Source organism: Squalius cephalus, assembly GCF_949319135.1.
Source record: "Squalius cephalus genome assembly, chromosome: 10".
NCBI classification, from domain to species: domain Eukaryota; kingdom Metazoa; phylum Chordata; class Actinopteri; order Cypriniformes; family Leuciscidae; genus Squalius; species Squalius cephalus.
In genome coordinates this window covers 36,043,452-36,069,681 of record NC_137131.1, presented here as the reverse complement: position 1 = coordinate 36,069,681, position 26,230 = coordinate 36,043,452, and the positions used below count along the sequence as shown (strand labels likewise).

Here is a 26,230-nt window from a genome sequence, read left to right as displayed (position 1 = left end):
AATAGATTTACATGCATCAAAGTCTGTTGTGATTAGTCTACCGCTTACAGCTTGTGTCGGAAACAAAACGCCTATTACCAAATCAAAATTTTAGCTCCGGAGACTTCCTCAGCGCTTATATATAGTAATGCGAACATTAACCATGGCGTCGTTTTTTTCCGTATCAATTCAAACGTCCTCCCCTTTTGTAAATGCATGCTAAGTGAATTGGCAGCGTTGAAAACAGGGAATGAGACTGGAATTGCTGACGAATCTATTCTTTCTTTTAGGAGAATTGTCATGCACTTTGTTCTTTAAAACTCTGCAGACCTTTTACATTCACAAACAACTATATTACACACTGCATGGAAGGGTAATATTCACATAATAGAAGCATAAATGGGGGCACTTTGATTTTGTTGAATGATCTAGAAATGGTAGATAATTTGATACATGTCTTAATTTTATGTTATAAAAAAAGTCCTGGAACTTTATTTCCAGGTTTTAAGTACCGTATTTGGGTCTCAGACTTTTGGACTCCATTGTACATATGCAGACTCTCTCATTGGTCTGTTGATATGTTTTGCAGAAGAGGAACAGATTGTGTCCAGCCATCTGCTATTGAAATGTCTACAGTGTCTGTCAGTGCATGTGTTTTAGAGCTGAGAGGAGAGATAGAGAGAGAGACCTGTCAGATGCAGCCACATTCAACAAACCCAAACACTTTTCCTTTATATTATTAGAACAGTTTAGCAGTCTAGTGTGGTGTTTAAAAGTGATCACCAGTTGCTTCATAGGACTGAAGCACTAAATGTGTGTGCGCGGATAACAGCCTGTGCCATTAGTGTGTTTTTATGTGAACAAATACACCCACATTCTCAGCTTTTCTCACTGATTTGCAGCATTGTAGCTGCACAGGAAGTGCAGAATCAACTTGCGGTCAAAAGTGAAAGCGACACGTGTGTTTGGGGGGGGGGTGGGGTTGCTTTGCTATACTTTGGAGAAAAAACTGCCACCACTGATTTGCAAAAAAAAAAAACTTACTGTGGGTTAAAAGTGATTTTAATAAATCATAATTTTTAAATAAATAAATCAAGGTGATCAAAACAGTATTTTGTAATTTTTTATGCTTTTTTTGTGTACATTTTTTGTGTATGCCTGTTATTTTATATATGGGGACAAATTTTTACCCAGAAGTGAGCTAAACCTGACGAAACTTCCTTTTGGGGATGTCCTCATTTGAAAAAACAGTATAAGAATAAAGTAAATCGTTTTTTTTTTTTCCAGCAAGTTTTATGTTAAGGTGTAAGGTTACATTTATTATAGCTAGCTCTATATAAAAAAACAATAGAAGTCTATGCAGTGTCCCCATTTACATGGATAAGTAAATGTATGTATGTGTGTGTAGCATTTCAAAGCAAATCATTTTGTGTCAAATGTACAGAGACTAAACACTCTGTCACAATCAAAGCAGGAGACATGAATACTGTTGTAAGCTGGGTGTGTGTGTTTTTGTGAGATAGTCGTGTGTCATGTTCTCTGATAACGTCTTGAAAGGATCAGCACGAACGGAATGTATAAACAGCGAGAGAATATTTACAGGTACATCTGTAAGGCACACAGCTGCAACCGTTGTGTGTGTGATGGAGATGTGACTGTTTGCCTGTCAGGTGATTTAGGAGACCATTAAGGGCTTAAACCATCAGCTAATTTTACCACCACAGTCTATTACATTCATTAAACTGCATTAGGGCGATTCAGTCAAATGCATCAAACATGTCCATCTGTGGAGACGAGTGTGTGTGTTTTGTCTTCCCTCCCGCTGCTGTGGTTTTTCGTGAGGGTATCAGGTAATAGTAGACTCTAAACTAACAGCGACCTGCGCTCTTCCCCTGATCTGATCGTCTGTAATGGCAGACACACACTCACAGCTCTCAAAGATGGCCGCCTCCACAAGGATGACAGTGCGTTTGTTGTTCTCGCTCCGAGGAGATTGGAATGTCAGGATACGTGAGCCGAGCGAGAGAGAGAGAGAGAGAGAGAGAAACGGCTGTGTTTTCTCTCGCTCTGTATCTCTGCAGGCTGTCTTCCTGGTTGTGAGTGAGGCGTGAAGGATGTGTGCTGCCCCTCCCCTCCTTCCTCTCCTCTTTCTCCCTCCCCTCGCTCGTCTGATTGGCTGAAGGGACAGAAATGGAAACATTATTCGATTCCGTCTCCTCAGAGGTCACCGACCTCTCTGAACGCTCTAAAGACCGAGCTCAGCATTTGGCTGTGGGACGGCTCAATGTTAATGAATGTTTAAAGAATAGCTAAAAAGCTCAAAGAGAGAGAGCTAGAGGGAGACAACAGAGAGTCCATGTTAAGTAAAGTGCGAAGAACTCTGGCTGTGTACAGAATGGAACACAAGCCTTCTGCTTACTAGATGCTGCACAGTATATCTGTGTACTGTCTACTAACAGTTTAAAAGAAAATATGAAACATGAAATATATCAAAATATAAATAATATAAAATTACATTTTATTTTTAATTATTATTACTGTAAAAAAAATCAAGTATTCAAGAAAAATAATATAATAATAAACCGTAAAATTACAATACTAATATTTATGGCTGTCTTAATTTCTTCATTTAAAAGATTGAGCAGCATTTACTGGAAACCGAGCTGCTCAGAGATGCTGAACACTCTGGATCATGAACTTCTCGCGTGTAAAAGCACAGTTCTGCGTTTCACTATGAAATGCGCCGCATATATTTAATTAAATGGCTTCAGCACTAAGCTGTATCGAGATTGCTGTTTTATTCCAATTAATCATGCAACCCTTGAAATATGATTTCTTTTGCATTTTAAACCTAAGTGTGTAAAATTGTCTCAGTTTTTTAAGTTCTCCTATCCCAAGTTAATATTCAGAGTCAGTAAGCCATTTTTAAGACCCCTGAAAAGTTTTAACACAAGTGTGACTCTGTGTTGTCTGAGAATTTCACGCAGCCTGACATAGCAACATTGGCTTAACCAGTGACATAAGTTTGGGGCGTAGCTTTTTGTTTATCTGACCAATAGAAGACAAGGGGAGTGTTTGTTTAAAACCTATTTGAAAACTATCATTATTTGTACAGTTTTGTTTGATGCTAGTATTTCAGAATGACACAGTTCAGTTTTAACATTATTCGCAGTCCGTTTCAGTATTCAGTCAGGAATGAAGTTTTTTTTTTTTTTAAAGTTAAGCTTATTTTCATTACACAGGAAATGTAAGGCCAGCTTGACCGCAATGCATTGTAGGAAACCCAGTGTGAAATATTTAGCCAAAAAAAATCCAGGTATTTTCTGTATACATTATATTTGCATACTATGCATGGCATGTGTACTATATCCTGTTGGAATAATAGTACTAGTATGGTGATATGCTGTTCTGAACATGCCCATGTATCCTTAGAGCTTTGCAGTAGTCATGTTAAGTGATAGCTAATTTTCGAAAAGTACATTTCCTGGTTTAACCCCAAACGAGATGTTACATGTTACATTTTCTAAAAGAAGAATAGAAACAAGTTTAATCCCTCGTATATAACTCAGGAGCAGAAAGCCACAGTCCTGCTCTGTGGCCGGTTTACCCTTCAGCAAGGATGTTAACCTCAGGTTGCTCCAGTGGGACTCTGCCTGTAATTAGCATACTGTAAGTCACTTTAAATAAAATGTGTCTGCTAAATACTACTAATAATTTGGTATTTTTACGCTTGCCCTTCAAGTTTGTTTGCGTACTTAATTAGGGTTGTATGGAGTAGTGGTTAAATGTCTGGGTTAGTAACCGAAAGGACATATGTTTGAACTCTACAGGGGGGAGTGTGCTATTACCATTGGCACTTAACCTCAGGTTTCTCTAGGGAGACTGTCCCTGTAAAATGACTCATGTCAACATTACCAACTGTATGGGGTGGTTCCAATGCAAAACCAAAGAGAAATGATAATACATTGAGTTATACGACTCGGTCTCAAAGGCATATTCAGGGCGGTGGTGGAGATTTTGACTCGCAGTGACATGAATCTTTTAAATACATTTACCAAAAGGATTCGGGTAACATTTTATTTCTATGATCCACTTTAGACGTTCTACTAACTATAAGTTAGTTTGAACTACGTGTCAACTTATTCTACTAACCCGAGCCCTAACTCTAACCTAATAGTCTACTACAGATTCAGACTACTAATAGGGCTAGTTGACAGTTGAAAAGTTACTTATAGTTAGTAGACCGTCAAAATAAATTTAAAAATAGGTTTATTCAGATTATTTGACTGATTAATATGGTGAATATTTTAGCATTGTCATTCCAGTAGGTGGCATAAGTTATTGTGTTATTATTCATCATTCAATCCAATTTGTTAAAATCGAATAATTGAGTGTCTTATTAAAATTGATGTCTATACAAATCTACTAATAGCCTATACTCCAAAAAGATGGTTTATCTGCTGAGTGCGACTTTTTCAAGATATAGTCAAATAAAATAAAAACGGACTAGCCTAAATAAATTAAGAGCAGTAATGTTTCTACCTCATAATCCTTTGTTGTGAATGAGATTGACTCACATGGTGAACTTATCAAACATCAATCAGTGTTCATTCACTCTCATTCAGTGCTGCTCTAAGACAGAATCAAAACCGTGAGCTGGGCATATTCATTCAATAGGTCTAACCAATAAAATGTGCTTTCACTTTCACTTTACTCTGCTTGCTAGTTCTATAGAGCGAGTCTACAAAGGCAGGAAAGTAGGTAGTGAACTAGAAATATTCGTTCATTTAAACAGTATTTGTTCAGAAAATCGTTTTTCACAGTCCTCACTGAATTATCATTGTATGCACATTAAATGTTCTATGTGAATTAAAAAATGGTAAAACCACCCTTCCATGACCAACACTTGTCATGTGGGGGGCAAAGTGGAGCATGATCTGAGGTGCATTGATGCCCTTGACGCTTGTCACATGAATGTGCCTTTAGTTGAATTAAATGCTAAATGGCTGCTTGCCTGCATTGTGTCTTGTTGAGCACATAAGAAAGCCATGCTGAATATGGTTGTTTTTTTTGTTGACGTGGCCAGGACTTATAGTCCACTTTATAGTAGAACTATAACTCCTTATAGTCACCTCACATCGCCAAGGGTCGATTGTGTGCAGGATTTGTTTGGGGCAGGATTCAGTTTAGATTGGATTCATTCATTTGGAAACAGATAAAACAGGCCAATTGTATGTGTTTGCGGTGCAGTCCAAGGCAGAGAATGTCTGTTATTCCTCAAACTGAATTCTAAGTGTCTTGCTATCTCACAGAGAGGAGCTTATCAAAACTGTGTAGATGGACACAATGTATGAACACTGTATGTGTGTGAGGAGCGACGATGTGTGTTTTAAAGAGTGTGTGAGCATTTTATTTGTTGTTTCCATTGTCACACGCAGCTGCTTCAAGGTTTATTCTCTCGTTTTCTCTCTCTCTCTCAAGCTTGAATTGGGTTCAACGTCCACATCTGTGTGTGGCAGCTGTGTGGGACCTTGATTGGATGAAATGATCAGATGAGAGGGGGAGGACAAAGGGAAAGAGTATATAGAAGGAGAGATGAGGAGTAATCAGAGGGAACTCTGTCTGATTCTTTTGATTTGTCTGTCTCTCACTGTTTCTCCCTTCAGATAAAGCTCAGTGTAAAATCAATTTTAGATTATATTGACCTCGGCCTGATTTTCCCTGCCGGTTTGTATTTTGCTGTAAAGGCGATTTGAGTGATTCTTTGAAAGAGAGAAACATTTTCAGAGCCATGGCCTAGTTGTTAGTGCACATAGGCATTTATCAGCTTGCATTTCCTGAACCTGTTGCACATTCAACTCGAAAATGTGAGACTCATGCAGTAGAATGAAAAAAGGCACTGAAAAAGATGTGAGTGCAATGGTCAAATATGCCCTAGAAAAACAATGGAAAAGTAGCATAGTAAAATGCATGTTTGGCGTGAACGGCCCCTTGTTCACTTAAGGGATGTCAAAATCACCAGTACTTTTGTAGTTTGTCCCAAGTCATGTGATGAGGGTCTTAAAAGCACACGGAAGAGGAGGCTGACACTCAAAAATTTCCCCATGAGTGTTAGCAACTGCTAATAAACATGACAACATTATTAAGAATGTACAAGAAAATGGCTGATTCTGATTTGATGGACATGCATGTAGGTTAAAGGTTACCAGTTGAAGTGTCACTCTCTCAGTTGTTTTGTAACGAAATAAACTCGATAAACTTCACAACCGAGTCACACAGTCCGCTGTTTGAGCAAGAGTTCCCCTAGGACAGTCACTCTCCCGAGAGAGATAGACGGTCGGATTTCCGCTCGAGTTTGTTCAGATGCAGACCTTCACTTGTTAACTCTTATATTTGAGCAGAAACAGCTTTCATGTCATCCCTCGCTGTGATTTTTAGCTCTCGCAGGAGGATGAGGTGCATGCGGGCAGCGTGTTGCGCGGCCTAGATTTAGCGTGTTTGTGTGTTTACCTCGCTTGTGTGTCTTGTCTTACCTCTCTGTGTTATTGTTGGGGGCTGTGAGTCACTGGATGTTAATCATTTCCCACACGGGCAAAGTACACACACACACACACACACACTCACACAAGCAAACTGGCAGGATCAGCCGTGATTACTCACTGCTACACAGGGCTAGTTTTATTAAGAGCGTGTTTACAGCCTGACTTTTAGTCATTAGTCTCTGCCTGTAAACACTTCAAAATCTCATAAACAAACAAAGAGTGATTGAACGGCCGTAAATTGTGTTAAAGTAGAAAATCTTTTTTGGAGAATGATTTGTAATCAGTCCAGGATTATTTTTAGCTACCATTAAACCAATGAAACGGCGTAATGCTAATGCTACCGTGTTTACGTTTGGTAAACAAACGTGTACAGGCAACGAGCAGGTGCCAGTGAACCGGTGAGGGGCGCCCGAAGATCTCTCTCCTCCACGGCCCTCCGAGGGTTTCACACCGGAGGAGCTCCTGGTAATTAAAAGACAATTTTGTGAAATTGATTAGATTATGCTAATCAGGGGAGATAATATCTAGAGAAGCCTGAGAGTGTGTTAGTGTGTGTATGAGTGGGTGGATAAGCGTGTGTGTGTGTGGGTTTGAGTGATTATGAAGAGATGGCAGTCCGGTCGCCATTTCAAACCCCTGAATCCACCGCACTTGTGTGTGTGTATATGTGTGTGTGTGTGTGTGTCTGGAGATCACTCTCACGCCGCCATTTCACACAGCTCCGCTCGGCTGTCTCTGCCGCTCCTGAAATGTCAGAGCGATGTTCCCTGGACTAGGCGTGAGGATATGACAGCTGGCTGCTCACCTGCTGTGTGTGTGTCCGCACGCTGGGTGCTTTTAACTGATCCCGTCCCGTGCCTTTAATGCATTCTGTCAATGATAGATAATATCTGTCTTGAATGAAAAATAACTGGAATCGGTGTCCAAATCAGTTGAGATGAGGCAAGTCATTGTTGTAACGGCCAATCAGATTCAAGCTCTCTCTCGCGCTAAGACAAACTGCCTGTCAGTGACCTTTGACCCGCTGGATAAAGAAACACAACTGGCGTCGTTCGCAGCAGCAATCTTTATCAAACAGTACAGCTCTCTAAAAGTTGCGTATAAGTAAACAAACAAACAAATAAATAAATAAGCAACATTCATCTCATTAGATGCACCATGGGTGTCTTTGTAACTTGAGACACTCATGCAACCACAAAGACACACACACACACACTATGACTCATGCATGTTATCATCAGAGATGAACGGTCTTGCCTATATTTGGCTTGCAAAGCCACATAAACTTCACATAATTGGCTTTCTGTTGGGAAGGAACGAGCCGCGCGGAAGGCGCTCTGAGAGACTGAGAGAATGCATAAAGCTAAAAGACTATCTCTTTAAACGAATGCCTAATTATGCCATTACATTAACTAAAGAAAGAAGCTCTGTTCTAAAAAGAACAAGGAAAAACAAAGACAGCATTTTAGGTGGAGAGAGAGGTGGATGGAAAAGTCCGAGACTGAGAGAGAGAGAGAGATTGGTGCCTTCAGGCTTTATTTAGCTGGGACAACAGAACATGAGCTCATTACACACAAATACATTGCGGCAGCTACACCTCCAGCGCACAACTACACATTTAATATGATCTCTCTGTGTAAGCTCTTAGACACTCTTTTAGCGTGATCTCTCCATCCAGATCAGCAGATCTTCGATGGCGCTTTGCAGTAACTGATCACCGTAGCTGTTTTAAAACCCTTTCTGCCTTTCTATCTAATGTCTACATAGGCGGCTGCATTCTAACACAAATGGAACCTTGTAACTGGTTGATTTAAACAAGTCTGTTCTCTTGGCTGTAATACACTCTGAAAGAATGTGCAAAAATGTTACCTTTAGGGGCGAAACAGCTTGTCACTAGGGCAGTTACCTCAAGGAGACATCTTTCTACCATATTTACGCTAAAAGGTTCATACTAATATGCAGCTTTTAGGGGTAGAGAGACATGGTACAGAGTTGTCCTTTTAAGGTACTAGTGACAAGCTATATTAAGGTACAGTTGTACCCTACAGGTACAATTATTGCAAAAAAAATTCTGACTGTGCACATAGTAAACATACAAGTGCACATAGCTAATATGTACTTGACTGGGTAAAAACTAAAATCTCCAAAACTGTTTGTGAAGTTTCAGTTAAATTGGCAATGAATCGACAACAATGGGCCACAAATTTATCTCCTTCAGTTGATATGTTTAAAGAAACCTGTATCATGTTAAAAAATCTATGCTTCAGGCTAGCTAATGTACATTTCTATTGTCAACAAACCAGTCATTTGGCTCTCTTTGCGGTACTTTTAGCTGTAAGATACTTAATGCTTATTCCAAGATTCTGAAGTATTCATGCTATGTTCTCTGCATTTTCCACGTTGTATGTGACATGATAAATGCTAACATAGTGGATGTAGTATGTCTGGATTGTATTCATACTACACACCTGAATGCTTTATTAACTGTTGAGATGTGTACATACACGTTTGTATTTTCTCTTTTTGTGCATTAGCATGTTACGAAGCTAACTAAGCTGATTACTGTAATAAGAAAAGAAAATATAGCACAAATTTTGATCCATGAAATAATCATCTGTATAATGAACATTTCTGTTGGCTTCTGTTGAGCTTGTCACAGTGCATCTTGGCATTGTCTTCTGCAAATGATACAATACTAACTTAGAATTCGACCAAAACTGGAGGTGCATACTGTCTAAGTAGTTACTACATTTGTAGGTATAAACTTTGCAACAGTTAAAAAAGTATGTTACTATATAGGATGAATGTTTGTATATGAATTAAATATGGACATACTAAATCTGCCATGTCTTTTTGTCATGCGTGTTACCTTGCTTATGCCATTCACTAGGTTATGTTCAGACTGCAGGCAAATGTGGGCCGAATCCGTTTTTTTGCTCACATGTGACTCAGATCTGTTTTTCTCATGACAGTTTGAATGGCTCGAACCACATGGAATCTGATCTTTTCAATTCCGATTTGTGCCACTTCCATATGTGGTACTAAATCTGATACAGGTCAGATGTTTTGCAATGCAACCGCAGTCTGAACGGTCATATCGGAATTCATTTTTCCGTCACTCTAGAGCAACATTCGCCACAATTGGGAGTCACTTCAAAGATTTTCTGTACCCAAAGTTATCAAGACAGTTGCAAAAGGTAGTCAGTGGAGAGGACAGTGATGTGTCAGTGTCAGAACTCATAAGTATTACAGTGACAGCTCATACAAGCAAAACACAAGGGCTCGTATCATAAATGTTTAAAAACTCTGCTCTTTTTTCACATCCTTGTCTTTGTTTTTTTAAATTGCCTGCGCATAAATTAGCTGACTTCCGCTGCAGATCACACTATGAATAAACGCGTAATCACTTACTTTAATGTTCTCTGTGTTTACTTCTGTATGACAGTGTGCTGCGTGATGTCTTTTTATCGTTCCTTTGTGCACGCGGGTCAGTTCAGGACTATGATCTGTTCGCCCTGGAATCTGATATTGGCCACATTTAAAACAATAATGTGAAGAGATTTACACAAAAAAATCAGATCTGAGCAACAAATCAGAATTGAGCACTAAGGCTCGTAGTGTGAACGTAGCCTTCATCTAGTCCAGATGCGCACTTTAGAATCTTGGCGAGAGTTCAGAGTACTTTTAACCTCCTGCTTTATGAATACTATAAATTCAGACATACTACTCATTTTGCATACTGTTTTTTGCCTATTTTTAGTAGGGAAGTAGGCATACTGGGATGGCAGCATATACCTATTAGAACTGTCTTTGTGTCAGGACTCAGGACAGGAGTGTACCTATAATGCATTAACATGCTCTCTAGGTAGGCAGCTCATTAAGTTTTGGAACAAAGTTAGTCGGTGTTCAGGATTGAAGGATTTGGGCCAGTCTAGTCTGCTTTACTTCAACTCTTTACTTCTGCTTTAGTCCCTCTTTCCTACCCAAACCCAGCAATCCACAGTAAAATCACGCAAGCAGCTATTCTCATCTGCTCTCACTATGTTTGTCCTTTCCGCCCCTTCTTGCTCCTCTTTCCACTTTCTTTCCTGTCAACTCCTCTCTTTCTCTGGAGGGAGAGAGGCTGATGCAAACGGGTGGGCTGTGGTGTAATCCAGGGCCTGGGAAGGTCTGCGGATCAGACTCTGTGTTCCGTATCCTCCGCGTGTCCTTCGGCCTTGACGCCCCCCGACCCGCCCGCTCGCCTACAGTCCTTGACGATGCCATCATTCGCTCATAAATTCCGACCGCATCCTCCCTGACCCCGCGGCTGACTCCTCCCACACGGCGTATGATTGACTGCTCGCGGCAGACCCACTGATTCCATTTAGTCCTCCCAGATTAGTAGCGCTTTCCGCTCTTGTGTACATGTTTTTCTACATGTGTGTGGGATTCCTCACGGTTTTCCGGGGCTTAGCCCACCTTTGTTTTAAAGATCAGGCACAGTAACGGCATAATCCAACGCCTGTTTGTCGCCATAGCTCTTGGTAATCGTAATCGCCTTGAAATATTGTTGCGGTTGTCGCCATGTGTTCGTCCTGGCACTTGGAGAATTCTCTGGAAGGTTGCCGGTACAGTCGAGCAGGCCCAGACTCAGAGATGGGCAGGGAGTGTGTTTGGGTGCGCAGATGTGGGCCGTTTTCAGACAGGTCTGTCTGAGGAGGTCACGGCTCAATAAAAGGATCATATGACAGGGGTGCGATGCACAGAGCGGAGGAGGAAACTTCAGTGTGCGTTTTAAGCTAAAATTAGGCAGATGGTTAGACTGCACTGGATTAAGTCTGGAGGCGAGAGAGAGAGAGAGAGAGACAGGGTGTGAACAAGAGAATGACAATATTTAAAACAAAAATTGCTCAAGCAGCCATAGTTCTTGTTTAATTTGCAACTCTGTCTGTCTGTATTTCTTCCTTCGCATGCATGTGCACGCACACACACACACACACCTATAACAACACAAATGACTGAAATTAAATTGAACTTGACTTGTAGGCCTATTTAATTATGCAAAGTGTCTGTGTATGTTTTGATTTATACTCTGGGTTGTACTGAAACAGTCTAGGTTCACCTCTAGTTGATGCTTTTGAGTGTTTGTCAACTAGTCAGGATCACATGACCTAAGTGTCAGTTGTTTTATATTGTGACAAGAGGAGGAAAGTTCCCCTGCCTGCAAACTTTGAACTAGTGTATTTGTGTTTATCTTTGCACGGTATTCATTGATCAGGATTCATTTTATATGTTCATCTACAAAATTGTAAAAAAATAAAAATACCTGATCTGAGATCACTAAAACAAACAAAAGTGTTGTCCAGAGAAATTACGCTTTTGGCATTGACCAAATTAATTTGGGCGATTGGAGATATATGCAGGCTTTCGTGTTTCGTGTTTCACCTTTCTCAGTTTTCTGGATGACTTTTGGACTAGTATTGTGCAAGTCTGACTACTTTTATTACTACTTTTTTATTTTCATTGATAATTTTGCTTAATTTCAAAAGGCATGCATATGTGATCTTGTTGATGAGACAAACACAAGATTTTTCCCTGCTGCTTGTAGATGGTTATGTGCTGTGTATAGGGTCCAAAATTCACTTTTGGCCACTACAGTAGATCATTTGTTTGCCTGGCTCCGCCCTCCTATGTACTTCCGCTCAATTTTCATTTTCCTTCAGTACTCCGTCTGGGTTTGCGGTATATTCTTGGGTTTTCTCCGGCCAATTTATTGGCAGTCCAATCAGGGAACAGAGGGAGTGGCTGAGAACGATGACGTTGATGTTGTGCGCTAGTCTGAGTTGTAGGGATTAGCGATTGGTTATGGCAGATCTAGAGTGGCTCTGGGTAGATCCATCCAATAGTTTTAAACTTCAACAGAGTGCCCGCCTTCAAGGAAGTTAACGCTTGTCAATGGAGAGTGGCCAGACTCTCTGTACAAATGAAATGTACGAGAGTCTGGTAGGACCAGGCTAGATAATTTGTCCCTATGTCAGAGTTTATAGTCCTGTGGTTTGAGTCCGGCTTGTAGTCCTTTCTGATCTTGAAGATATAAGATAGACTTAATGTAGCTTGGAGATGTGACTGGTTTGAGTGGCCTATATCACTTATTCTTTGTAAAGTTTCCAAATAACCCCTTTTTTTTTACTCATGAAAGACGCTTTTTACTCACATTTGGCACTTGCCAATTGTTATTGTTGGACCGTGAGTGAGTGAGTGAGTGAGTGAGTGAGTGAGTGAGTGAGTGAGTGAGTGAGTGAGTGAGTGAGAGAGTGTGTGTGTGTGTGTGTGTGTGTGTGTGTAGTTTGGAGGGACCGGAGCAATGCTGTGCCCTACAATTTCCTTTTTGTTTAGTGGGACTGGCACCTCAACGCATCACCCCATTCTGTCTCTCCCCCTCCCCCTCCCCCTCTTTAACTGAAAATGAATCTCTAATTTCACAGTTATCATCATCATAACCCCACAATGAATAATGCAAAGTTATTCAAAGAACCAATCTATAACTTATTAATTGCTGCCTTTTCTCATTCACTATTTTCTCTACTCGCTCTCTGTCTCTCTCCCTCTCCTCCTTGCACACTTTTATTTGAGACGCCACTTCCATCACCCTTTCTATGTAGAAATATGATGACTCTTGTGTTATAGCACTGACATGCTGATTTTACTCCCCTTTGAATGTTTAAATCATCCCTAGAGCTAGGCACTGTCAAACACACACACACACACACACACACACACACACACACACACACACACACACACACACACACACACACACACACACACACACATTACGGAGTCTACGGGGAGAGTGGTGTGGAACTGCACGCCTGTCTCGCCAATCATGGCTGTTTTCTTAGCTGATGGTTGTTTTGCAGTGATCAATAGAAGATATTTCTGCTCTGTCCGATCTGAAACAGGAGATGGATTTTCTCATCAGGTTTATGCTTTTGTCAATGTAAACACACACACACACACACACATACAAACACAGGAGATGAGGGGAGGGTAGGATGTGTGTTCCTCTTTTGCAGAGCTGTAAATCATGTTTATGACGGTAATACAGGTATAGATCAGTGTGTTGATGGAGAGAAGAATTGAAGTGATGAAACTGAATGTAGTATAATTGTTTCTGTCTGTTTGTGTGTGTATGCGTGTTGTAATGTGAAAGTGAATGCATATATGAATGTCATTTGTGTGTGTGAGGCCTCCTCAGATGGAACATGTGTAACATGCTGTGTGTCTGTCTGTGTGTGTGTGTGGACTCGCATGTGCTTGTGTTTGTGTGAATGTTAATGGAGATTGTATAGGGACATTGAGCATGTCTCTCTCTCTCTCTCACACACACACACACACACACACACACACACACACACACACAGCTCTCTCTGTAATGGAGTGTCTAAATATATCCGGTTTTTGCCAGATCCGCTGCCTCCGGAGTGAATAAGAAATGGGCTTTAGTAAAGGACAGAATCTCTCTCTCACTCACACACACACATTCACACTCTCTCTCGTCTTTCTGTCTAACGGTGTGCCGTTGGCGTATCGCTGCTCACTTGCTGTGTGTAACAAACCTAGATCAGTAATTTTTGTGTAAATTAGAGCGATCTAGTTTTGTCGCGTCACTTACTTGTAGATGGAGCATAAGACACCTGCGCACACACTTATTACAGCACAAACATATACACACACACACACACACACACACACACATTGAGTGTGCTGTGGCAAGCTAAACATCTAATGCTCCTCAATGGTCCCACTGGGATCTTACGGAGGTCAAAGAATGCCGGTGAATCCTGTGAGACTCTTTACGCGCCTCTGAACTGACCAGTCAGCTTGCACGTCTCATTGGCGGTCAGACGGCTGATTATCTGTGCGTCAGACTCATAAATTAACGTAGCTCATAAATTAACATTGATCTTTTAGTTAATTGTGGCCTGTACATACTTTAAAAGTGTTTTTTTGTGTGTGTGTTTCCTAAACTTTGACAATTGTCAAATATTAGCCACTGTTTTTGCCACTGTTATTGATACAGATGGTATAGCTAGAGCAGTAAATGATGGGGTGAAAAGGGACAGTTGACATAGCTGGCTTATTCAGTTTGTCTAAGTGAGAAAGACATGTGTACAAGCCATGGAAATTTGATAAAGCATATATCAAGTAGCAGCAAGAGGAAATATTTTTTTTCAAAGCCTTGTTTTGCGTATATTATTATAAAATAAATACATTATTTATTAAAAAACATAAATTATTTATTTTAAATTATATTTTTTTCTAGTTTATTTAAATAATAATAAATACATTTATATAATGTGTATACATATATATTTTTATAATGCAATTCATAATTATAAAATATCTTTTAAATTATTTCTTAATACACAAATTTAAATGTAATGTTTACATTTTTTCAAAGCCTTGTTTTGCTTATTGTTATTAAAAATAAATATATACATTATAGTATTTTATTTAGGCTATAATAAAATACATTTCTAAATTATTTATTATAAATTATATTCATTATAGTTTAAATATATATACTTTTATAATATTATTTATAATTATAAATAATATTTTAAATGATGTAATTTATTCATACACAAATTTAAATGTAAAGTTTACGGTTTTCTCAAAGCCTTGTTTTGCAAATATTATTAAAAATAAACATTATTTATAATAAAATAAATGTATACATACTTATGTATCATTTTTAATAATAATATATTTGATAATTTTAACAATTTATTTGTGCAGAAATTTAAGTTTAAAATTTCCCTATTTTTCTCAAAGCCTAGTTTTGTATATATTTTATAAAATAAATATATATACAATATATTATCTATAATAAAATTAATTTAGATGTTATTTATTCTAAATTAATTTATTAATTTAGAATAAATAACATCTAAATTAATTTTATTAATTTAGATGTTATTTATTCTAAAGTATAGTTATTATAGTTTATTAAAATATAATGTATATCATTTTATGATATAATTTCTAAGAATCCTTTTTTATTTATACTAGTTCCGTGTGTGTGTGTGTGTGTGTGTGTGTGTGTGTGTGAAAGTTTCTCTGAGAGATTGAGATAGTGTGTGTGTGTGTGTGTGTGTGTGTGTGTGTGTGTGTGTGTGTGTGTGTGTTTGTGTGTGTGTGTGTGTGTGTGTGTGTTAATGGATCCGTCCCTGTCTTAGGGCTAAATGTAGCTGCTTTATATGCACTACAACAACTACAAGTGTGGGCGTGACTAGCACCTTGTGTGTGTGTGTGTGTGTGTGTGTTTCTGTCTGTCTGTCAGCAGCAGTCGGCCTAAAGGAATGTGTGTGTGATGCTTTCCAGTTGACTTAAGAATAGAGATCATGAGATCAGAACAAAAGCATCCACCATTTCGCATGCGAAGAAAGACTCTTTGCTTATGAAGAGTGGTTAATTCCTCCTTTAACATGCACTTTGCCGCAAACAGTTCACGAGATGTGCTCTTGTAGGACAGCGGTGTGTGTGTGTGTGTTCCTCAGGTCTCATTTTGCATTGTTTGTGTGGCATTGTTTGGGCAGACGATCCGCTCTGTATATCTGCTGATCTTTGTTGCTGTGGAAGCGGATCTGGTAACTCCTTATTGGACCACAGAACAGCTCACGGACGAAAGGCCGAAGTATCCCAGCATGCAGCTTTCCACCATCTGTCACGGGCCCTTTGTTTGGGTGTGGGTTGAGCTGCTGGTCTCTGGTTACTCATAACACGCAAAGACACACACACTCACACACATATTACAGCTTTAAATCACGTTCCCATCCTTTGAATTTCCACTATCTGATACTGTGTAGCACAAGAGCGATGTTTGTTACCGTGGAAAGGCGCATTGACGTGATCAATGGCATCTGTCTCCTTGCGTTAGGATAAACTGGACGTTTTGGATCATGATCGGAGTTGTAGAGGTTTCCATTTTGCACGAACGGACACAGCAGCACAGATCCGTGGAGAAACTCGCAGCTTTTACCGCCCGGAAATCTATTTAATCATTTCGACGCTGTTGCCCTGCTTTTCTTAAAGACCTCTAGATTATTCATCCATGGGGCAGGACACACACACACACACACACACACACACACACACACACACACACACACACACACACACACACACACACACACACACACACACACACACACACACACACACACACACACACACACACACACACACACATAAAATCTAATACCCTCTCACTCACATCTGAGACGGCTGAAGAAAGAAAGGTGAATCCCACACCTCTTTGTACAGGCCACCGCCCACATATCATTTCTCTTCTCCATCTGCCCTCCCTTCCTTGATTTAGAGACTGGTGTTTTTAACACGGCGCCATACATGCTCTCTCTCTCTCTCTCTCTCTCTCTCTCTCTCTCTCTCTCTCTCTCTCTCTCTCTCTCTCTCTCTGTGCATCCTGGGACACTGACGGTGGTGTGACTGCCAGTGTCACCAAGCAACCGTGTCTTGCGACAGGCGAAGCCATCTCACGCTTCGGGAAAGCCGCTCCAGCCAATGGCGACGCAGCACTGCTGCCAATCGATGAGTCAGAAGGGCCGAGGAGATGGATGTATTTGGACACTCGTTAACCAGAATCGCACGCCCTTGTGAAATAGCATGCATTTTGTGTCCTGTGTACTTACCGGTTGTAGGAATGAGCATTTATGCCCCCGCAACTGGGAATTAACAGCGATGTAAGGTCAAAGGTCACTGTTCCCCTGCCGCAGGTCACCAGGAAGGTGACAGGCCTGTGCCGAGCATGTGCTGGTTGAAGAAAATTGAGTCTTTGTGTCAGTGTGGTTGCTGGCGCGCTCTGATTAGCACTGATCCATGCTGACGACTCTGTTGGCAGATTAGCGTGGCTAGCATTGGCCATCTGTTACCACGGGCCATAGCAAGTGAGAAGTGTCGGTCACGTGCGCACACACACAGACAGATATACAGCATTATGAATAAACACACACTCTATGCCCTGTCTCTGTCTCTCTCTGATTTTCCATACATACAAACGTCCACAATTACTCACACACTCTCCCAAACACAGCAACCTCAGCAGTATATTTCACTGCCTCAGAAGTGAATGATTGATTTTCAGGTTAAATTAAATAACACACAGCTTTATGTAGTGTCTCTCTCTGGAAGCACGTTCGTGGGAATCGAGTTCACGTTTCTCCCAGCTGGCTGGAGAGCCTGGAGGTGTCGTCCATATTGCTCGGACTAAACATATCCCGCAAAGCGCCCAGATCGCGATTAGCATATGATTCACTCATTCGCAGAATCCGGGACCTGCTGTTTTTTTTCCGACAATCTCATTGGCCGCGTACACCAAGTCAAATTAATTACGCCGCTCACGGAGATTACGATGCCTGCCTTCCAGTGCCACAGTGGAAGATGGCTAATTAGCTATAAAATCAGACTAATTCTGATGCTAAAGCTGTTTTAATTTCTGATAATTAAGTCAGGATTGGATCCTTAAATACCCTGGCATACCATTATTGCGGTAATCATGGTTGTTGTTATGAATTATTGTGAGGCCCTCGTCTTTTACCGTTGATGTTTAAGGTAATCAGCCTGAAGTGAGTAGCTGGAGAGAGGTAGATGATAACCTATAGACACTCACTATATTTTCAAATCAATACTTTTATTCAGCAAGGTTGTATTAAATTGATGAAACGTGACAGTAAGGACATTTCTGATGCTATAAAAGATTTTTATTTCCAGTAAATGCTGTTCTATTCAAATTTACTATTGATCAAAGAATACTAAAGTTTTTGTTTTATCATGGTTCCCAAAAAATATTAAGCAGCACAACTGTTTTCGATAAACATAGGAAATGTTTCTTGAGCACCAAATTAGCATATTGATGATTTCTGAAGGATCATGTGCTGATTCTGCCTTGCCGTCACAGGAATACATTACATTTTAAAATAAATTCAAATAGAAAACAGTCTTAATATTACTGTTTTCTCTGTATTTTGATCAAATTGGTAAGCAAAAGAGACTTTTGAACGGAAGTGTACATAACCTATACATTTTATATTATATAGTTCGTTACATTAAATTTAATTATATAATAACATTAAACTTTAATTATATTTTATATCACGTGTGTGTGAGACATGGTTGTCCATTTTAGAAAATTAAAGTTTTTCTTTTATACTATTTGCTGTATGTGAGTTTATATATGAAGTGAGTTACGCCATTTTTTCACAGTTTTATTACTGTGTGTCTGTGTTACCATGTCTTATCTGACTGTGCTCTTTTGTGATTTACGTCACAGCAGTTTCAACAAATAATGATTTTACACTGAGAAGTGTTTGGGTGGTTATACACTCTTTATATAGAACCACAAAGGGTTATTTCAGGCATTTCTCATATAGAGCATTTTAGGGGTTCCCATCATGGAATCATTTTATGGATTTAGTTTTCATTAATTTTGTTTTAATTCCTTTATTATTTTAATTACATTTTATGAATTAAGCTTGTAAACTTATTGTATCTCTAGAAATGTTTTGAAATGGCCTGTTAAACATGAAAGTGAAATGCAATCATTTAAAGCTGCAGTCCGTAACTTTTTTGTGTTCAAAATTTACAAAATGTATATAATAATTAAGTACATCATGAATCCATTTTCTAATCCGTGATTTTGTCTCATCCTAAATCACTACGGTACACCTATAGTAAGTGTTTATATACGGACGTAGTCGGACGCCGTCGTTTTTTTTGGGCCGATTCGGCATGTTGAATCAGCATTGGGCCGTCGGTGAGAGAGAGAACTCTGATTGGCTGTTCAGCTTAGCGAAAGAGTCAGTGCACGAGAATAAAAGCGAAAGGGATTAAAAACAAGCAAAGAAGTCAAGACGATACAGACAGAAGGCTTTTATAAATGTTACCGCTAGTTCTTTGATGTCGGCTTGGTGTGTCCCGGGCTTAAGAGTGTAGAATTTCAATCTAGCATTCATTTTGAGTAACCTGCCATGAACTTGAGTTGGCAGGGTCACGACCTGATGACCTTTGACATTTGGAGGCAGGGTATGAGTGAGGGAAAAATGGTTAGAACGCAAAGATGGAAGATTGATCCAAAAGACGAGAGAGTGAAGGACAGGTGGAGCGAAAGAAAGGGGGGGATAACAACCGCAGTGGCAGATTGTGGCCTTTGCCACTGTTTACGCCAATATGCAGACACTTTCATTGTGTGTGTGTCGGTTTCGGCATTGCTCTTGGGCGAGGGATGTTAGTTGATATTCTGTGGACGTTTCCATCTCTGAGATCTAATCGGTGTGCGTATGCATGTGTGTGTGTGTGTGTGTGTGTGTGTAGCAGAGACATACAAGAAGGAGAGCAGCTCAGGGAATCGGCCACGAGTGTTTATATATAATGACAGAATAACAAAGCCGTGTATGCCACACCATGGTGCTCTCTGCCGCTTCCCACTGCGAAATCTCCTTGTGAGATCAGCATCTGTGCAGATATGCGAACAAACTCAAGATTTCCAAACATATAAACAGCTCACTCGTTTCCAGCAGTCGGGATTCTTTCGGTAATAAAATCACACTCTAAAGGCTGTTAATTGTATTTTCATGTTTTTTTTTTTGTTTTTTTTAAGTATGTGCGGATATGGTATGTTTTGTGAAGGGGAAAAAAGAAATTTGAGAATGCTTGTGGGGTTTTTTGTGTGTGTATATGCTGGCTGCGTGTGACTGTCTTTAATATGCGTCTCTCCAAACTGTGAAATCTCTGCAGAAACAGTTAAAGGCATAATTTGCCTGTTAAGCACATCAAGTGTGAGAACGCTTGTTTTACGCTGTGTAAAAAATGACTGTGAAGAGTCTTGTAAAACAGCGCGCTGCTCACTTCGTGTGTGCGTGTGTGAATGTGCATGAGCTCGTGCCAGTCTCTCTTCTATCCTATTGAAGAGGGTCTCGACAGTGAATGAATGGTTAATGTGACAAGCCGAGCAAACCCTCTGCCCAAACGGGACGTTAATGTGTGGTCCTGTAGAAATGTGCTCACGGGGTTGGTTCGTCTTGCGAGCAGACGTGTGTGTGTGAAGGAGACTGACTGGTGTTAAATAGAAATATTGTTCATGGCAAGTGAGATGTGAAAGTAAGAGTGGCAGGCCGTGTGTGCGTGCGAGAGCTCACTCTAATTATCGATTGGATTGTGCTTGACAGATATGGAGTCTGCAGAACGGCTGGCCTCGCCTTCCGCCACCCCGGCCTCCGTCCACGCCACCTCTTCGACGTCATCTTCCTCTTCCTCCTCTTCCTCATCCACAGCAGCCTCCAATGCCAAGAGCAGCCTGAACCACGGAGTCACAGCAACGCTCGGCACATGCGGTAAGAACTTGCGCACACACATGCTCTTTCATACCCTGACGCAAGGGTTGCTTATTGTTACAGTGTGAAAAGTGCTCAGTCAAAACTCACGCACAATCACACGCCAGCACATTTCCACACACACACACACCACTGAGTGTCACACAGACGCGCTTTGAGCATGTCTCCCAGTTTAGGTTGGCGGCAGATCGGAGACTGATGTCATCAGGGACCTCTCTTCTTGTCTGATGATTTTTTTTTTTTCCTCTCTGGGTGACATGTGATAAAGCGCAAATATTCTCTGCTGATTGAGTCTCGTCTGATAAGGCACAAGGGTTCACGTTCTCAGAGTCTGCTCTGTTAAAGGGATAGTTCAGCCAAAAACGAAATGATCTCAAGTTGTTCCAAACTCTAGTTTATTTCTTCCAAGAAACACAAAAGGAGATTTCGTCCATACTCCTCTTTTATTGTAATTAGTACCGAGGCTTTCAAGGGCCAAAAAGGACAAAAAAGCACCATAAAATTGGTACATAAGACTCTTATTTTGCTTGATGCGTGAAAACAGACCTCACTGGTTCTTGTGCGTCAAGCAAGTACGGTTGATCTTCCATTTATGTGCTTTATGAATGTGTGTTGATCGATGTTAATGTATGAATAAAATCCTAAATGAATCTGTTCATCAAATAAAACAATCATGTCTTTTCAGAAGATTAGGATTAAACTGCTCGATTCATATGAGTTATATTTAATTATATTTATATATTTTGTACTTCTTGACACTTGAAATTTAAGGTTGCATGGTCTTTTAAGGGATGGATAAAAATGAGACAATATTAAAAATATCTTTCGCAGATGAACGGAAGTGTTATGGGTTTTGAACGACATGTAAAATGTACAAAAAAATCCTCCCCTCTGCCACAGCTCGTGAATCTTAATCAGTTCAAAAATAGTGCTTCTATTTGTGATGGGACCACATTTGACATCAGTGGTTAGATTTGCAAGAGCCAATATCATTGGCATATTTAAATTTAACAAGATCATGAATGATATTTAAGAGCTATGGCGGTGGGGAAATTTTTTATTCAGAAGATAACGACTTTCTGTTTCTCACAGACAAAACCTTTTGTGTTCCACAGCAAGAAAGTCATACAGGGTTTGGAAATATAAATGATGACATAATTAGCTTTTTTTGTATGAACTAAACCTTGCAAAGCTGTAGCAGTAGCATCACTAAAAAAGCGAAGCTATTAGTTTAACAATATTACTCCATATCGAAGTGTCGCTAGTTTTTAAATAATATGTTTTAAAGCTATTTTACATTGCAGTGTTACATTTTTCCTGAGGGTATTTAAGCAATTTATTCACATATCTGGCATTTTCTGTTGGACAGTTACATTAACCGCTTAGAGTAGTCTTTGAAGTTAGTCATCTCATTTTTTCTTTTTCTTTAAGAATGGTCATAACTTTAAATAAGTTACTTAAACGGGGAGATTGGTCTAATTTCAACCCAAAAAGTAAGAGTGATTACCCCTTGGATAAATGTTAGTTGGTCAGACTGGTTCTTAAGACTCTGGGCCCTATCTTGCACCCAGCGCAATTGACTTTGTACACCGACGCATGTATCATTCCTATTTTGCACCCGCGCACAGCAGACTTTTCCCTCCACAGACGCACGTCAGTTAACTAAGAAATACACTTGCGCTCCCCGGGGCGGTCCAGCGCAAAGAGGAGACGTGTTCCGGCGCAAACGTTCCCTCATGCTATTTTGCAGGTTTAGAAAACATTTCCGCCACTGACTGAAAAAAACTAGTTTAAAGTCAGTGGCGCGTTGCGCATGTTATTCATATGCTATTTTAAGGGCGCATGCTTGGCCATAATCAATGTAGCGTGTGCACAACGCGCATACACTTTGATTCTCTCATCTACACACAGACGCAGCAGGTTTCATTTTTGCAAATCATAGCCTACATTATTACGATTTGCAAAAATGAAACCTGCTGCGTCTGTGTGTAGATGAGAGAATCAAAGTGTATGCGCGTTGTGCATGCGCGTTGTGCACGTTGAGGATGGAGAAACACCCAAATTAACTTTGGTTAAACAGGCGTATGATAATTTGGGTGTTTCTCCATCCTCAACATCCCTGACGAGAACATCGGTCTCCTCGGGTGTGAACCGCTCCTCGCGTGCGTCTGGCAAATCTGCCGTTATAATAGGAATCCGCTATGGAACAAGCGCGCCTGCTCTTAAAGGGAATGTGAGATGTCGCTCTGATTGGTTTATTTCACGTTACGCCCAAACCACACCTATGAATAATGAAGCTACTTCAGACCAACCCATTTTAGATTTGCGTCGGGCGCAAGAGTCATTTATCCCGCCGGTATAATAGCAACAGCGCCCAAGACCCGCCCACAAAGTTACTTGCGGTTTGCGCTTGATACTTGCGTTTCAGATCGTTAAAATAGGGCCCTCTGACTTAATATAGTCTCTATGTTTAGGCAACTGGCCCTTGGTGGCTGTTTGGAATCAGAACTAGCAATGGCTGATTTTTGAATGAATCAATTTTTTCATTGAATCGATTTACAGTTCAGTCTGCATTGCTCACTGAATTCTAAAAGATTTCTTAATCAGTCAAACAGTAATGGGATACTTTAAAACACAGAAAACAACTGGAGTGCTGGATGCAAAATTAGAATCAGAATCAGTTAAAACCATAAAACCTACCCTGTCTCCCATTATAAAACAGAGCAAAATTACTCCATACTGTACGTGTTACCCTGAATGAAGAAAGAAAAAAAATTTACAGGATTGAAATAATTTATTAATCGTTTTTCTAACTGTCTATGGTTTTTCCATCTGATAGAGCATCTCTTCTCCCTCCCTCTTGGGTTTTGTTCTTTCTGTGGTGCAGTCAGGGCTGAAGAAAGCCACCGACTTGCTCCTGTCGTAATTACCGACTTATTGTTCGGCATGTGAAAACACCGACCAGGATTTAGCACTTACAGTTTTGGCTGCAAATTGAAAAGCTGCTGCATTAATGAATCTCAACCAATTAACTAGACCTTTGTTAATACTGCTGTCATCTCACTCTCCACCCCCCTTCACATAAACACACGCGCACACGTGAACACACAGACACAATAACACAGCTTTCCCTCCATCCTTCCTGACACTCTTAAATATCCTCTTTTACTCTATAAACTGTGAAGTTTGTAAGACTCCACTGGCTCTTTCCTGTTTGTAAATCGCTCTGTCTGCTCTGGTTTAGTTTTTGGCCCGTGTCGCTCTCTGACGAGACTCTCATTAACAGTTGATGTTCCTCGCGGCTTTCCACTCCTTTACCTCAACACCAGCCCAAGAGGAGTTATGGTGAAGGGAGACCTTTTGTTTTTTGCTGAGAGACTGCTATTTTTCCCTTCAGAGTTTTGGATTTTTGAACATGTAATTCCAGCTCTGGCTCGTCTCTCTTGAAATTCAAGTACCCAGCAAAATTCGGGTTCAAGTACTCACCAACTCTCTTTGCTGTTTTGTTTTTACAGAAATAAAGCTCCAGTTTTAGTCAGAGCCATGACTTAGTGGTTACTGCAGATACACTTGACATTGTGCTCATTTGGGTATCACAAGCTGGATTCTTGCTTTCTGAATCCATTCCACTTTCCACTACAACCCTTTACTACACAATCGTTAGCTTCGCTCCACTAATTTGATAAGGAAACGTGGCATTCAAAGTAGGAATGGGTCACAATGCAAGACTAGTTGACTAGTTATCTAGCAACTGACTATTCGCTCAGGGATGCTGACTTCATTTTTAAAAGTATTACATTTTTATATTTTTTATCACATTGATCATGTGTGTCTTAGCTGTTTACACTACTTTCTCTGAGATGTTGTGTCTTTAAATGTAAAGCACTGCTGCTACAGCCAAACATGGATGACAAATTTCTTTGCTGCTGTTTCTGAACATCTTGCAGCACTAGGATTGCGTTTTTAAGACGGCCTGTCCAGACACAAATAATTTTCTTTTTCATTCTGTTTTATTGGTGAATCTGAAATCAGCCGAATTATTCAGGGAGACCAGTGAGCCAGCTAGCTATTCAGTAACCCACCTGAATAGTTTTACAAATATGAAGTTTTCAATTCCAAGAGTGCTGATGTTTCATAAAATAGGACTGGGACAGTTTGCATCACTCCACTTGTCTGCGATTACTACATAGAATTCCAGCGCTTGATCCTGCTTTGTCCTCTATTGGGACTATTTTTGTTGGCTGTGCAAAAATAAAATAGCTGGCCTTATTGTGTCCGAAATGTGAAGTACTTAATATTAACTTATAAAAGCATAAATTGCACAAGCAAGAGTGCTATATTACTTAATATCACCATGGCTGAGATTACCTGTGATACAGAAACATTCCTTCTCATGTGCTATTACTTAATTTAAAGAGAAAAAATCCCAAAACAAAGACTGATCCATTATGAAGTGATTTTACCTGGGTTAAACGGACAAGAGGACCTCGGTAATTCAGTCCTAGTTGAGGTGATTAACGTTCAGAATGAGACTTTCCCTCGACAGGTTCTCACAGCGCTATCATTACCACTTTAAACGCAATTAACACTTTGTCCCACTAAATCACCGGCCCACAAGCGTGCCGGAGCGATAGATGATGTTCAGGTCGAGTACGAGGTGCATCTGGGCTTAAACAGAGAATATTCTAACCTCTCTCAGAACAAACGGCAGCCACATGTTCGCACTTTTTCTCTCCGTCCCCCTCAGACACACAGACAATTAAGTCAGCTGTCAGATCTGTCTGTAGAAATGTGATTGATGCAAACGGAGGGCACATTAATCGGCTTCCGCCGCATCCCACATAAGAGAGCGAATGAGGAGACAGGTGGGGGAGGACAGTGCCGCTTTTCAAGATGGCTCGGTTTGTCAGAAGATGGAGAACATGGGAAGGTGTGTTGGTCGGGGGGGTTGGGGGACAAGCGAAGAAAGAGAGAGACGGTGAGAGAGAACGAAGAAGAAAGATAAAATAAGAAGGATATCAGGTAATCCGGTAATTCTGCTCTGCTCCTCTCAGAGGCTGATTTAATTATTGCTGGCTGAAAGCGCATTAATATGAAACTGGCGTTTCTGCCACTGTGTGTGTTTGTGTGTGTGTGTGTGTGTGTGTGTGTGTCTGTGTGTGCCAGCAGGAGCGGATGATGGTCTTTGGGGGAATATTTCCTCTCATTTATCTTCACATCCGCCTCTCTCCTTCTCAAGCTCCTTCTTTTCGTCCTTTTTTTCCCTCTTTCATTGCCACTGTATATATCAGGACAAAACCCAAAACATACAGGCTG

At 40.3% G+C, this 26,230-nt stretch overlaps 1 protein-coding gene across 18 annotated transcripts in view; it reads left to right on the top strand.

Annotated features, from left to right (window-relative positions):
• The window catches only part of baz2ba (bromodomain adjacent to zinc finger domain, 2Ba), a gene marked incomplete at its 3' end in the record, with an annotated part of 91,109 nt that overhangs the window by 24,679 nt on the left and 40,200 nt on the right, over positions 1-26,230 (top strand). For all 18 annotated transcript variants that reach the window (XM_079883413.1, XM_079883410.1, XM_079883408.1 and 15 more), the window contains exon 3: positions 20,750-20,914. In XM_079883413.1, the coding sequence (XP_079739539.1) occupies positions 20,752-20,914 (163 nt within the window). In that variant the 5' untranslated portion in view covers positions 20,750-20,751. The remainder of the gene's footprint in view (positions 1-20,749; positions 20,915-26,230) is intronic.